Genomic DNA, 11,568 nt, shown 5'->3' on the forward strand with positions numbered 1-11,568 from the left:
GGGGGCGTTAAACTTGATTGCGCGTTTGTCGCTCGACTTGCAACCAGACTACAAATGTGAGCTCATTGTTTAAACGACGCGTCGTTACGCCATCATGAGGCGTCAATGTTGTTAAATGCCATAAAAAGAACGTCATAAGTGGAAAGGAAACAGAAATAGTGCATGTCATCCCTTTATTGGTTACAGTCAACGATGAAACTATCAATGATGCTATTTATTCACAGGGCACCGGAAGTCAACAGAGATTATCCCCCCCCACACACACACACACATCACTGTATCACCATACCGTTGTATCGAGTTACATAGATTAATTAGTCACTCGCAAAGAACGCACCAAACACAACATGGTACACGGAGAACGTTTGATGAGGGAAAAGTTGACGTGGTTTTATCGGCACGGTAATCCCAATTAGGCGCATGCATAAGTGGTCGCCGGCCCCAAAGTGGTCTGATCGTCGAATTGGCCACATAAATCCAGTTAGCAACGCAAAACAATTGATCAATGTGAGTGAGAGTCAATAGAGTGGCTCCCAAACAGCAACGCGTGACACATAATTGCTGATGAAGAGCGCGGTGCGCTGTCATGACGTCATTCGCCCCCCGCAGTTCATCCGCAAGTCAGGCCGCTCTCTGCACGCTGCATATGCGGTGATGCAATTTGCCTTTATTCCTTCACTTTGATCTTGGAGTTCTTCTTCCACTTCATGCGTCGGTTCTGGAACCAGATCTTGACCTGTCTCTCGTTGAGACACAACGAGTGCGCGATTTCGACGCGCCTGCGGCGGCTCAGGTAGCGGTTGAAGTGGAACTCTTTCTCCAGCTCCAGAGTCTGGTAGCGGGTGTAGCTGGTCCTCGAGCGCTTGCCCTCCGATTCTGCCGTGTTGCAAACACAAGTTAGCAATCAACGGACCTTCGCTCAGAAATACAGTGTGTGGCCGACGGGGGGGGGGGGGGGGGGGGGGGGGAGGGCGCGCTACGTGGTGTGCTCTTTGTTTCTTGTTTCTGTAGCTTCTTGTTCCTTTGTACAACGAAAGGTTCCGACAACTATAGCGAGGGCGACAAACATAGCTCGTATGATTTGAGCTGACGTGAAGCCCATTTGCCAAGGTTTTCTTGATAATCACCGAAATCGCTGACATCAGAATGAAGCATTACATGTTTGCCTTTCTTTCTGTTCTACTCACGATACACATTGTGTTCGAGAGGAATCGACGAAAACGAGGTGGTTGAAGTAGAGGTGGATATGTAATTTAAGGAATGAAGAATTTTTTTTGAAAATAAAAACATTCCAAATATCTTAGCATTAAAAAGCAAAAGTTCATCGGTTCCTCTGTGCGGTGCACATTACAGTCGGAGCAAATTGCACATTTTTAGACAAGACATGTTTTTAATTTGCCTGGATAATCGACGCAGTTGTTTCACACTAATGTTTGTTGTTGCTGTATTTCCGCGTATATACACGAGAGCTGTGTCGCGTATTTCGACTCTCTTATCGTGTTGTGAAACCACTAAGAAATGCCTCATGATCTTAAAAAGGGCATGCCAGTGTCAATCAAAACGGACCTTATGGGGGCCTTTCCGTGCACGGTGACTCGAGATGAACAGACTTCGCAGGCAATTTACACAACGCTGAATTTTGCTCGACACATTTCAATTTAGAGACAAAATGGTCGTTTTGCTCAACCCGAAAGACTGCTGGCCTCACGGCGGCCCATACCGCAACACTTAGAATGAAATAAAAAGTCTGAAAATGCAGACTGTGAATATTTGACTCGCCGTTTTCTCTACATTGCGAAGCCCAGGCACTCAGAGGCTGCAACTAAACAAATAGTCGGACATTTTGAAGCCTTCCTGAGGCGTGCTGCCTGTCTGGCAGGCTGCGATGTTTGCATGCGTGTGAAGTAAGAGAAAACACAATGGTTGGCCGTCCAAAGTGTGGCTCCGCTGCGTGCAAAAGAGTGCATGCATGGCTATTCAAATCTTTTTGAGGTGAAAAGTTCAACCGAGGGTCAGGTCATTGGTGATTCCCAGAGTTCAATTTAAGGCTAAAGCTTCAAACACACACACACAGACACACACACACACACACACACACTCACACGTATCGTTCACGTAAAGCATATATGCGTTGCACTGCATGGGAGGAATAAGAAAAACAACAAAGAAAATAGTATACGGATGAATCTGTAATATTATTTGATCATTTTGTCACATGCAGTTTGATCCTGCGGTCCAATTACTGCAGCATAAATCAGCCCTCAAATCACCTCTTCGCCGTAATAGAGCAGCTTTACGAGCAATGGATGCCTTTGTCATAAAATTTATGGCCGCGAGTTTTTATTATTTCCTGCGTTTGGCCTATAAAACTCAAGAGGGAAAGTGGAGCGCTCGAAAAGAAGTGGAGCAGCGCGAAAGAGGGAGTGACAAGACAGACGCAAAGTTTACCGTGGCTCATGTGCAGTTTGGTCATCCACGGATAAATCTGAGGTTCGTGCTCACTGCTTTGCGGCTGGCTGCCGTCCGCCTTCCGCGAGCCGGCTTGCGCCTTTCCCGCACTCGGGCCGCCTTCGTGGCTGCGCTGACCGCCGGACTGGGCCCTCCTCCGCTGGGCTCTGCCAGCGCCGCGGCCGTGCGTGTGAGGTCCCGGCGGCAGAGGAGCCTCCCCCGGGCTGCCTCTCGGGCTCCTTCGCATCTCTTCCCGCCCGAGCGGCCGCGAGAACGTGGCGCTCCCACTGACGAAGCCAAACATCGGACAACTTGTCTCGCCCGCTTGCCTCACACTGCAGCTGTCAATATTAGAGCTCATTTTCAAAATCGCGTCACACTTTTACCGCCCAGATGCTTGCTGGATAGACGCTGCTCTTCGTCTCTGATTTGTGTTGATCATTGCTTTTCTTGGTAGCCACGTTTGAAAGAAGAAAAAAAACAGCCTCGCTTTTAAAGAAAAAAAAATAATCCGGGATTTATAGGCGGAGTGGACTTTGGTATGTTTTTTTAATCCTTGATCCGATGCGCGCTGCCCAAATATGGCCTATTTGTATGGGATCACGTGCGCATGTTGGCCAGTCATAAATTGGCGTTGATACTCAATGGGGATATTGATGAATGGCGAAGACGTGTCCAGTAAACTTCGAGCTGCTGCTGCTGGGGAACAGGGCGAGCAGACCATCGCGAAAAAGACCACCAGAGTAGGACAAGAGCGTCATCTGCTGTTGGGAAGGGGGCAAGACGGCCCGGGAAGGGAAGGGCACGCGCTTTGGACGCACCGAACTCCGTAATCAGCCACTCGCTCGCCCTTCTCACAAAAAATACACCAATAAATGAATGACATAAAATTACAAGAATGTTCAAAGCAGTGGTCTTTTTGTGGAAAGTGTTGGATTGTCGTCATCTATAAACGTCCTGTTATTTTCAGTAAAGCACCAAATAGTTCAAAACGTTCAGCACCGATGATGCCAATAAGGAAATGTTTTTGGACTATTCCCAAGTCCATAAGGTGTTTCTGGGAAAGGGTGACCAAACTAACCTCCCCACTCCACTTTTTTTAAGACCCACAAACTCAACACAGACACGCAGTGGTGACCCCACCCTCCCCCACCCGCACGCCCCCTCCCCAGAGCCGCCATTAAGGTACACCTCACCAAAGGCAACTTTTTACAAATATTTTATTCCATATGATACACAATTATGACAAAACAAGAACTTTTAAAATAAAAAATGACGACGTGTACAAATATATTTTACAAGGAATTGTGTCAAAGGCTCAAAAAAGGGGGGGTAAGCGCAATTTGGTGTTGTGCGTTGTTTATCAAAGCAACTAAATGCACATTCAGTCTTGAAGGATTTGCATATCTGCTGAGTTCATCAGCGGCCTGTACACAGGCACATATTTGTGTGTGTATGTGAATGTGTACGTGTACGTGTGTGTGTGCGTGCGTGTGTGTGTGTGCAGCAGTCTCTTCGCGCAACGTTCACGTTTCTGCAAGAGCTGTTTACATCATCTCTATATATTCAAGTAGTAGCCTGCATGCATGACACTGTGACCATACGAAGGGTCCGAAACCTTCCGTCCGCGGAATGTCGAGACTAATTTAACACTGGATTTGGTGTGCACATTCTTCACAGTGATGCAATGGCTGCGTAGGGCGGTTAAATAGTTGCTACTGGCATTGGAAACCATGTGGGAATTAATTCTTCGTTTGCTTTAATTATTTGCACAATGCAAGTGGGAAAGGATAATAATAATAATAATAATAATAATAATAATAATAATAATAATAATAACATAAGAGTCATCCAGAGTCACGGGAATCAGAAAGTGGCTGGAATTATTGGAATTTTTTTAAAATTCTTCTTCTTATTGTTATTTTTTAAGGCTCATCACTGCCGTGATGAGGACAGCGAGGAGAGGGAGCCTTCATGCAGTGTGGTCCGTTTCAGCTCAATTTTTAGGTAGTAATGTTGTTGTTCTATTTTCCACGTGGCTGGAACTATTCCTTCTGTTTCTTCTCCTCGTTCTCCTCGTCTTCTTTCGGCGCGCCGCCTCCTCCGCCGCCGCCTCCGCCGCGTTCGTCGTCTTGCGTGGCGGCCGTGGACTCGGCTCCGGCCACTGTGGAGGTCAGGTTGCTCTCCTTCTTCCACTTCATGCGTCGGTTCTGGAACCAGATCTTGATCTGGCGCTCGGTCAGGCAGAGCGCGTTCGCGATCTCGATGCGTCTGCGGCGAGTCAGGTAGCGATTGAAGTGGAACTCCTTCTCCAGCTCCAGAGTTTGGTAGCGGGAGTAGATCTGTCGTCCCCTGCGTCTATCTGTCCCGTAGCCCACTCCTGCTGGGGTAGAAAGTCGCCCGTTCAATGAAGATGTTTTGATTTGTTTGATTGATTGATTGATTGATTGATGAATTGGGTGAGTGGTGTGTGAGTTTATTAGGGCTGGGGCGGAGGGTGGGTGGGGGGTGATTGTCCTGCGTCTCGGAGGACACGTTGGCCTTGCTGTATCAATAAATGCAAGCATGTACACGAGTTCGGCGTGCAAGCTGTTTGTTCGCACATGCAAAAGGCCCATCTACAAGTCAAGGAGATACAGTCGTGTTTTATGGGGCCATAAAAAGTAGCTTACTCTCTTGGTGAGACAAATCGTAAAAGGGGGCCCATTCCCTGAATTGATTGGCTGCTAGTAAAACTCACCGCTGTGTGAGTTCATGCGCTGCATCCACGGGTAGATCGGGATGTTGCTCTTCTGATCCTGGGCCGCCCTGCTCTGCTCCAACGCGTAATCTTGGCCGATGTGGCTCTGCGCGCCACTCAGTCCCACGTTTGCCTGCCTACAGCTGGGCAGCACGTCTTTGTCCTGCAGGAAGACTCCGGAGCCGTAGTCGTACTGGGGCCGGCCCGAGCCGAACACCACGTTGTCCTGGGGCGAATAGAAAGGGCCGGCGGCGTATATCCGATGGTTCTGGCTCACGGCTGCGGCGCCGTACGATGAGAAGTGTCTGACTGTGTCATAGGTGCTGGAGTTGATGGGCACGTTGGGCAGAACCTCTTGGCCGCCGGACAGATGGCAGGAGAGCGACGGGTTGGCGAAATACGAATTCATACCTGGCCTCTTCTGCAACTCTGCCCACTTCTTTATCGCTCGCTTTTCAATCTTCCTTCCCAGTAAATCTCCCTCTCGTGTGTGTCAGCCAACCACACCTTTCCGCGAGCTCCTCTTCTCTCTTTTTTCCCCCTCCCCCCCCCCTTTCTCTCTCTCTCTCTCGCTCTCTCTCTCTCACTCTCTCCCTCTCTGCCTGGTGTACCCCGTGATAGCACCTCCACTTGTCTGCCTTTGGCGATTCAATATTATTAGTTTGCAATCTAGGCTGAAGACGCACAAAGCCCAGTGTGATAGTCGAGGCTTGTCTCGCTCGCAGACAATATGACCAAGTCAGCTGACCCGGCTCCACCAATGGCGAGGCGGGAGTGCGGTAGAAACTCTAGCTCGGAGCCCAGAGCTGCATAGAGCATTTGTGCAAAATGCCGAGAAACATAGAAGCGGGAGAAACGCACATCGTGCGTACTCGTCTTGTGAGCGCAGCAACCGTCAAGGAAGTGTTTACTTTCAAAAAGGCAAATGTGACTGATGACATGGAGTGAGCACGTTTATATTCAAATCCTCACTAAGTCTTGTCCAAAGAGCCGTGAAGGATTTTATTTACTAATACCGCATTCGGTATAAACGCGGGTTGTGACTCAAATTGAAGGTTTCCCAAGCAAATACATTTAAACACACACACGCGCGCATACACACACACGCACAAACACGCTCGCGCACACACACGCACACGCACACACACACACACACGCAGATTCTTTCTCCAAGCGGAATGTTACCGATGAAAATTGACATTTCATATTTATCCGGGCCACATCGATGACTTTCTCGTATGGCGCCTAAGTTTCCACGGCCTGATAAATTGCTAGACGTGCGAGCTATTTCCAAAACCTTGCAGTGAACAGGGGGAGGTGGTGTATGAATGCGTCGACGGTCTCTCTTGTGAAAGCGAGGGCAATAAAACACGCTCCCCGGCTCACCAAAAACTATCCCTGCAGCAACACGAGATGGCCGCCTGCAAGCACAAACGTGTAAAAAAAAAGAACAAGAGAAAAGTGCTTTTATGAGCATTATTACTGTCAAACACCCCTCGGTCTTCAGATAGAAATATACTCCACACACGCGACTGCCAGCGAGGTTTTTTAAGCAGCCGGTTGTGAAGTGCTGAGTGGTTGCCGTCATACGTGTGCATTCCTTCGTCGTACACCAGGCAAACCGATGATTATGTGAGCGACAAATAATGGCCTTGGAAATTGCTTTTGAGGCGCACCACCAATACGCAAAACTTGAGCGATTGACTGCCCGCAGTGTGACCTGCACAACCCCAAACGGATATTAGCATTGCTGCACTTTTGTTCTGCATGCGCTGATAAATTGGCTGCAGCGAGTGACTTGTTTCTTGTCGTTGTCCCCAACCTAACAACATAATGTAACAGCAATACGCTGAGTAGAAAAAAAATTACGGGGTGACTTTTCAACAGGTCAAACACTGGAAAACAATCCGTCCTGATTCCGAAGTGCATTTACAGGCTGCCTTGTTGATTTGTTGTGCAAGCCTCGACAGCCCACCAAAGAGACAACAAAGACGAGGAAGTGACTTGCCATAAAACGTTCCTTCCCTCCACCTTATTTGTGGCCATATGTGCACGGTGACTATCCATCCGCCTTTGCAGCAAATGTTTGGCGGGCGGCATGCGTGCGTGGGCTCTGCCTGGATCTCAGGATCACGTCAAAAATATATGTGCTCGTTTTGCATTGCAGGCTTGATCTTTTTTTTCTTCTTCTCGTTTTAAAACGTTCTTTGTCATGTGCTGGCACCCCCCTGAATTCGACAAATTAATTGAAATTGTACTTTGAACATTTTCATATCCCCATACAGCAACCGTCAAAAAGTGGCGGACACACAGCGTCAAGTTTGGTGTGTAAATAAAAGGCGAGGAGCGAAGCCTGCAATGTGCGCCGCGACGGAGGCTACACGGCTGGAATGCAGGAGAGATTCCCCCACCGCACTGCACAATTGGAGAGGTCAGACTTGCCTTCGTGTTTTACGCGTTTATTGCGGCCCATCAGGCGCGTCACGGGCGACTTGAGCTGCTCCAAGGCAGCCTTTTGCAGTTCCACTTTCATCCCGAGCATCTCGGGAACAAAACTAAAACAAAACGCAAAAAAGGACGCCTCGATACGGACCAACGTCACTGCCTTTAATTAACTTGTATAATCATCATAATCATCACTATAACTGTAATAATAATAATAATTATTATTATTATGTAATTATTATGTAATAACAATAATTATTAATTATTATTATTAAATAATAATTACATAATAATAATGCGTTATTATTGTTATTATTAGTAGTAGTATTATTATTACAAGGACAACTATTATTATTATTATCATTATTTTTATTATTACTAGTAGTAGTAGTAGTAGTAGTAGTAGTAGTATGTCGGCTCTTTTTATTTCCAATCCAAGGCTTTTAACTCAGCGAATTTATGCACATAAAACTGATTTTTGGGGTGGTTTTTCACATGACACACTGTTATTTTTTATGGCAAGTGTACAATTTCTACGTAATTCGTCATGATTAAAACGCAGCCCGCAGGGAGCTTTGGGCTGGCAAGCCCTGATGTCTCCCCGTTTTGCTCGCCTTCCTAATTTTGGCTGGAACATAATGTAAAACTGTCTATAGGCACTTTAGTGAGGCAGGCTGGCCCAATTAGGTCCGGAAGTGTTGGACTTTATGCTCGTTATGCACTCGGGAAGCCAGTGCCCGGCGAGCGGCATGTTGATCCACACGTCATAAATTAGGGCTATTAGTGGGCAAAAAAAAACTTTTGCCTTGTCGGGAGTTATAAATGTGGTGATGGGGACAGATGGGGGACTTCAATGGACCTTTATTTACGAATACAAAACAAGAAGCATTCCACCCTTCTGCTTTTTATTTTTTGTGTGATCTGAGCCGCATCGCTGTACATGCAGCACATGTTCTAAAATGGCCTGTTTGCTTCTTTGTGCAGACCTTTACAGCAGCAGAGCGTCGCAAGGGACACCAAACCACTTGCAAGGGCGGCTCGTCAGGATTAACGAGGCAAGAAGAAGCACCATTTGGAAAATAATTAAAATTTTCCTGCAGCGTAGAAGGCCATTGTCGATTTTCGGCACGAAGGAAACATACACCCCACGCCAATGTTTTTTGAAAGAACACAGTTCATGTCACCACGTAAAAAAGGGGCAAGGAGAATCTGAAACACACGCGCATGATTGCGTCGTGTAGTCGCAAATCAACATTTTGTAAAATGTTTGCACACACGTGATAGGGACGTGAAATTGGTTTCGAGGCCCAAACACATAATACTGAAAGCCAAATCACAGACGCACACACGCGCGTGCTCACGTACACACACGCACACGAACACACACACACATTCACATACGCGCAGCTGTTATCCGCACATGTACGCTGGGATGTTATTTATTTATTTATTTATTTGGGGGAGGGGAAAAACCTGGAATGCGTTTGCTGACAATTTTGATGTTTGATGATATTTTGAGTAACAAGTGAGCAGCTCCTCGACACCACATACACTTATCCCCTGTAGCTGTGATTATAATTCCTAATGTCAGTACATCTGAACGGCAATAAAGATGATCATGCAACCTCCTCAAGGTGTGATAGTGTCTTGCATACAGAAAGCAAGGTGAGGCGTTGATCGGCACAAAGTGGAGATTCTCCAAGTTAGCACTCGCAGACTTCGCCGACTAACACACACACACACACATCTGTAGGCACACAAAAGCACTCGCAAGTGGGTCAGCTGACATCCACAGCGAGACAGGAAGGAGCTCAAAACAACAACTGCCCCGCCCACTTCCACTTGCAACAAGGCTGGTCGCTAGGGGGCACTGTGGGGCCCTACTACGGGATCAGTGCAAACCTCATTTTACCGGCGTGTGTCTGCATGTGTTTGTGTGTGAGTGTGATACACAGCAGCCTCTTGGCAGAACCTTGAATGTAACAACAACAACAACAACTTAATTCCAATGCATCAGTCAGCCCTCACAGTAATCATGACAGGATGAGTATTCAAAAAAGAATATCCGGCTAATTGCTAACGGCCGACTGGCCACATCAGCGTTCAAATGCGGAGCCGTGGAAGTGGCCGCTCAGGTACTCATGGCCGCCAGCAAGCCAGCCAGCGCCGCCCCTGCGGCGTGGGGGCTCCCATGAGTCACACGCCACCCCATGCACGCACCCTGCCATCATCTCAGGCGCATCTGCTTCGCCCACGAGGCCACATCCAAACACCAGCAGAGAGACGAAGGAGAGAAATGCGCAGTCCTACCTCCGTCGGGGCTCGGCTGGCGCTCATCTTGACTGGACCACGCTCGCTCGCGCGCGCACTCCTGCGCGCGCGCGCACGCACGCAGCCTATGAGGATACAGCATGGCAAAGTCCGTTTTTGCAGCTCCTTTTCCTTCCGTCTTCCGGAGGGAGAGCTGCTAACTGCAGGCTGTCTCCAAGATGCCCGCGTCAGGAGGTGCGAACGACCATCCAAACGTGTTAGGTGCCCACGTTCGAGTGGAGAAAAGGGACGCTTTTACACAACTGCAGCTTGCTCTGCTGCCGATTCAAAGGAAGGAGCGGGGAATAGACAACAGCATAAAGTTCATGTTCATACAGCGTGAGCCACGTGGCTCGCTGCAGCCAATCACGGTGAGCCGTGAGTCGTAAACTTTTATTACTCAGCTGTAAATTTCTCCCTTTAACAACCAGGAATGTTTGCACCCATCTTTGCCATTCCCCCCTTCTTTCCAGGGCAGCAATTATACAGCATGAATAAAAGGAAACAGCCACAAGAGTGCAGCTCGAATGCTGACATTTCAGGTTGTATGCTGTAAGGCAGCAAATATGACAGAGAGGAGGACGCACTGCAGACGACAGCGTAATAGACAAGCATTTTTTAATGACGCAATTGGCAATAGTTCACGGCATGCAGGGCAAATAAACAGGCGCACAATTAAGAGAGGAGGAGGCGTGACTGGAATCAGACGAAGGAGGAAGCCAACTGAAGGCCTCTGGAGCCTTCCTTCATTCACATGATGCAACGCGCCCAATCAAGAGCGCGCACTGCCTCTCCAACCGATCAAATTCAACAAACTTCAACATGTTGCCGTTTTAGACCAAGGAAGGCAATGCCGAACGGCGCTGCACATGCACCACACCTGACACAGTAGGATTTAGATGACGCACTGCCCCCAATGCAGCAAAACACTCACACACTCAATTACTGATACGCATCGAATTCCAGAAGAACACAGACAGCACATTCAATCGACCTAGGAGCAAATAGTATTCGTCCAGCGTTAGAAACGCACACCGAACGACACTCGGCCGAGTAGAAAACGAACCCGTGTGATTTGACGATGAAAGGAAGGATTTGGGAGGAAGGCGCACCGAGGACTGCCAGCAGCGAGCAGACACAAAGACGCAAAAAAAGGCCGGCCATCCTCGCCTTTACACCACCAATAAAGTTTACAACAGCTTCACTAAACTTTAGTGTTGATGTGAGCCCTCTGGTGAAAACACGCACACAAGAGAGACGGCCGATGTGTACACGCCACACACCAAATGTTGCCACAGAGGACACATTCGGGACGGTGTGTACAAATCGAAGGCAAATTAAAAGAAGCGACAATAGTTTCTTGTGGCGTGGCGGGGAGGAGGTCCACCATTCAACAGATTTTATTCCACTGAGAGGTACATATGTCATGAAATGGGCGTGAAAACAGAACGAGGTGATTGGATGGACGATGCCATTTTTTAACGTTTAAATAGGTAATACTGTATTTTGCCTGGCGTCCCGATGCCATTCATTTGCTTCCACACTCAACTGCACTCACAATCGACACCGTTTGCTTCCAGTGCATTCACTTGCAAATAAACGAAACAAACAGATGCACACACACA

General features: G+C 47.9%; 3 protein-coding genes and 1 long non-coding RNA gene across 7 annotated transcripts in view; 1 reads left to right on the forward strand and 3 right to left on the reverse strand.

Moving 5' to 3' along the window:
• LOC127596032 (homeobox protein Hox-C10a-like) overlaps window positions 1-11,568 on the reverse strand; it is a 50,537-nt gene that overhangs the window by 18,887 nt on the left and 20,082 nt on the right. The window contains exon 1 of one of the 3 annotated variants that reach the window (XR_007961359.1): window positions 9,944-11,564. The exons of the other annotated variants lie outside the window; for them this stretch is intronic. The gene's annotated coding sequence lies outside the window, so the exon portion shown is untranslated. Of the gene's footprint in view, window positions 1-9,943; window positions 11,565-11,568 lie in introns of those variants that run through there. 3 annotated transcript variants of the gene reach the window in all.
• On the reverse strand, window positions 160-3,520 carry hoxc5a (homeobox C5a). Its single transcript, XM_052058220.1, has 2 exons — window positions 2,449-3,520; window positions 160-876 (listed from the first exon to the last, which is right to left on the reverse strand). Exons 1-2 carry the CDS (start codon window positions 2,807-2,809, stop codon window positions 668-670), a joined length of 570 nt encoding a protein of 189 aa, XP_051914180.1. The 5' UTR covers window positions 2,810-3,520; the 3' UTR covers window positions 160-667.
• On the reverse strand, window positions 3,652-6,264 carry hoxc6a (homeobox C6a). 2 transcript variants are annotated; one of them, XM_052058193.1, is made up of 2 exons: window positions 5,189-6,264; window positions 3,652-4,828 (listed from the first exon to the last, which is right to left on the reverse strand). In XM_052058193.1, exons 1-2 carry the CDS (start codon window positions 5,595-5,597, stop codon window positions 4,494-4,496), a joined length of 744 nt encoding a protein of 247 aa, XP_051914153.1. In that variant the 5' UTR covers window positions 5,598-6,264; the 3' UTR covers window positions 3,652-4,493. The 2 variants fall into 2 exon arrangements, with proteins under 2 accessions (XP_051914153.1, XP_051914152.1); XM_052058192.1 differs by having other exon boundaries at window positions 3,652-4,831.
• On the forward strand, window positions 7,479-9,010 carry LOC127596095 (uncharacterized). Its single transcript, XR_007961381.1, has 2 exons — window positions 7,479-7,619; window positions 8,618-9,010. It is a non-coding gene; the product is annotated as an uncharacterized LOC127596095 (long non-coding RNA).

This window comes from Hippocampus zosterae, chromosome 2 (assembly GCF_025434085.1).
Source record: "Hippocampus zosterae strain Florida chromosome 2, ASM2543408v3, whole genome shotgun sequence".
Taxonomy (NCBI): domain Eukaryota; kingdom Metazoa; phylum Chordata; class Actinopteri; order Syngnathiformes; family Syngnathidae; genus Hippocampus; species Hippocampus zosterae.

Bases quoted from the DNA above. Each gene is read 5' to 3' on its own strand.
- hoxc5a (XM_052058220.1), bottom strand. From the start codon at position 2,809: ATGAGCTCTAATATTGACAGCTGCAGTGTGAGGCAAGCGGGCGAGACA. The intron at 877-2,448 runs GTAAACTTTGCG...GCAACACGGCAG, and splicing joins CAAACTGCACATGAGCCACG to AATCGGAGGGCAAGCGCTCG.
- hoxc6a (XM_052058192.1), bottom strand. From the start codon at position 5,597: ATGAATTCGTATTTCGCCAACCCGTCGCTCTCCTGCCATCTGTCCGGC. The intron at 4,832-5,188 runs GTGAGTTTTACT...TTTCTACCCCAG, and splicing joins GCGCATGAACTCACACAGCG to CAGGAGTGGGCTACGGGACA.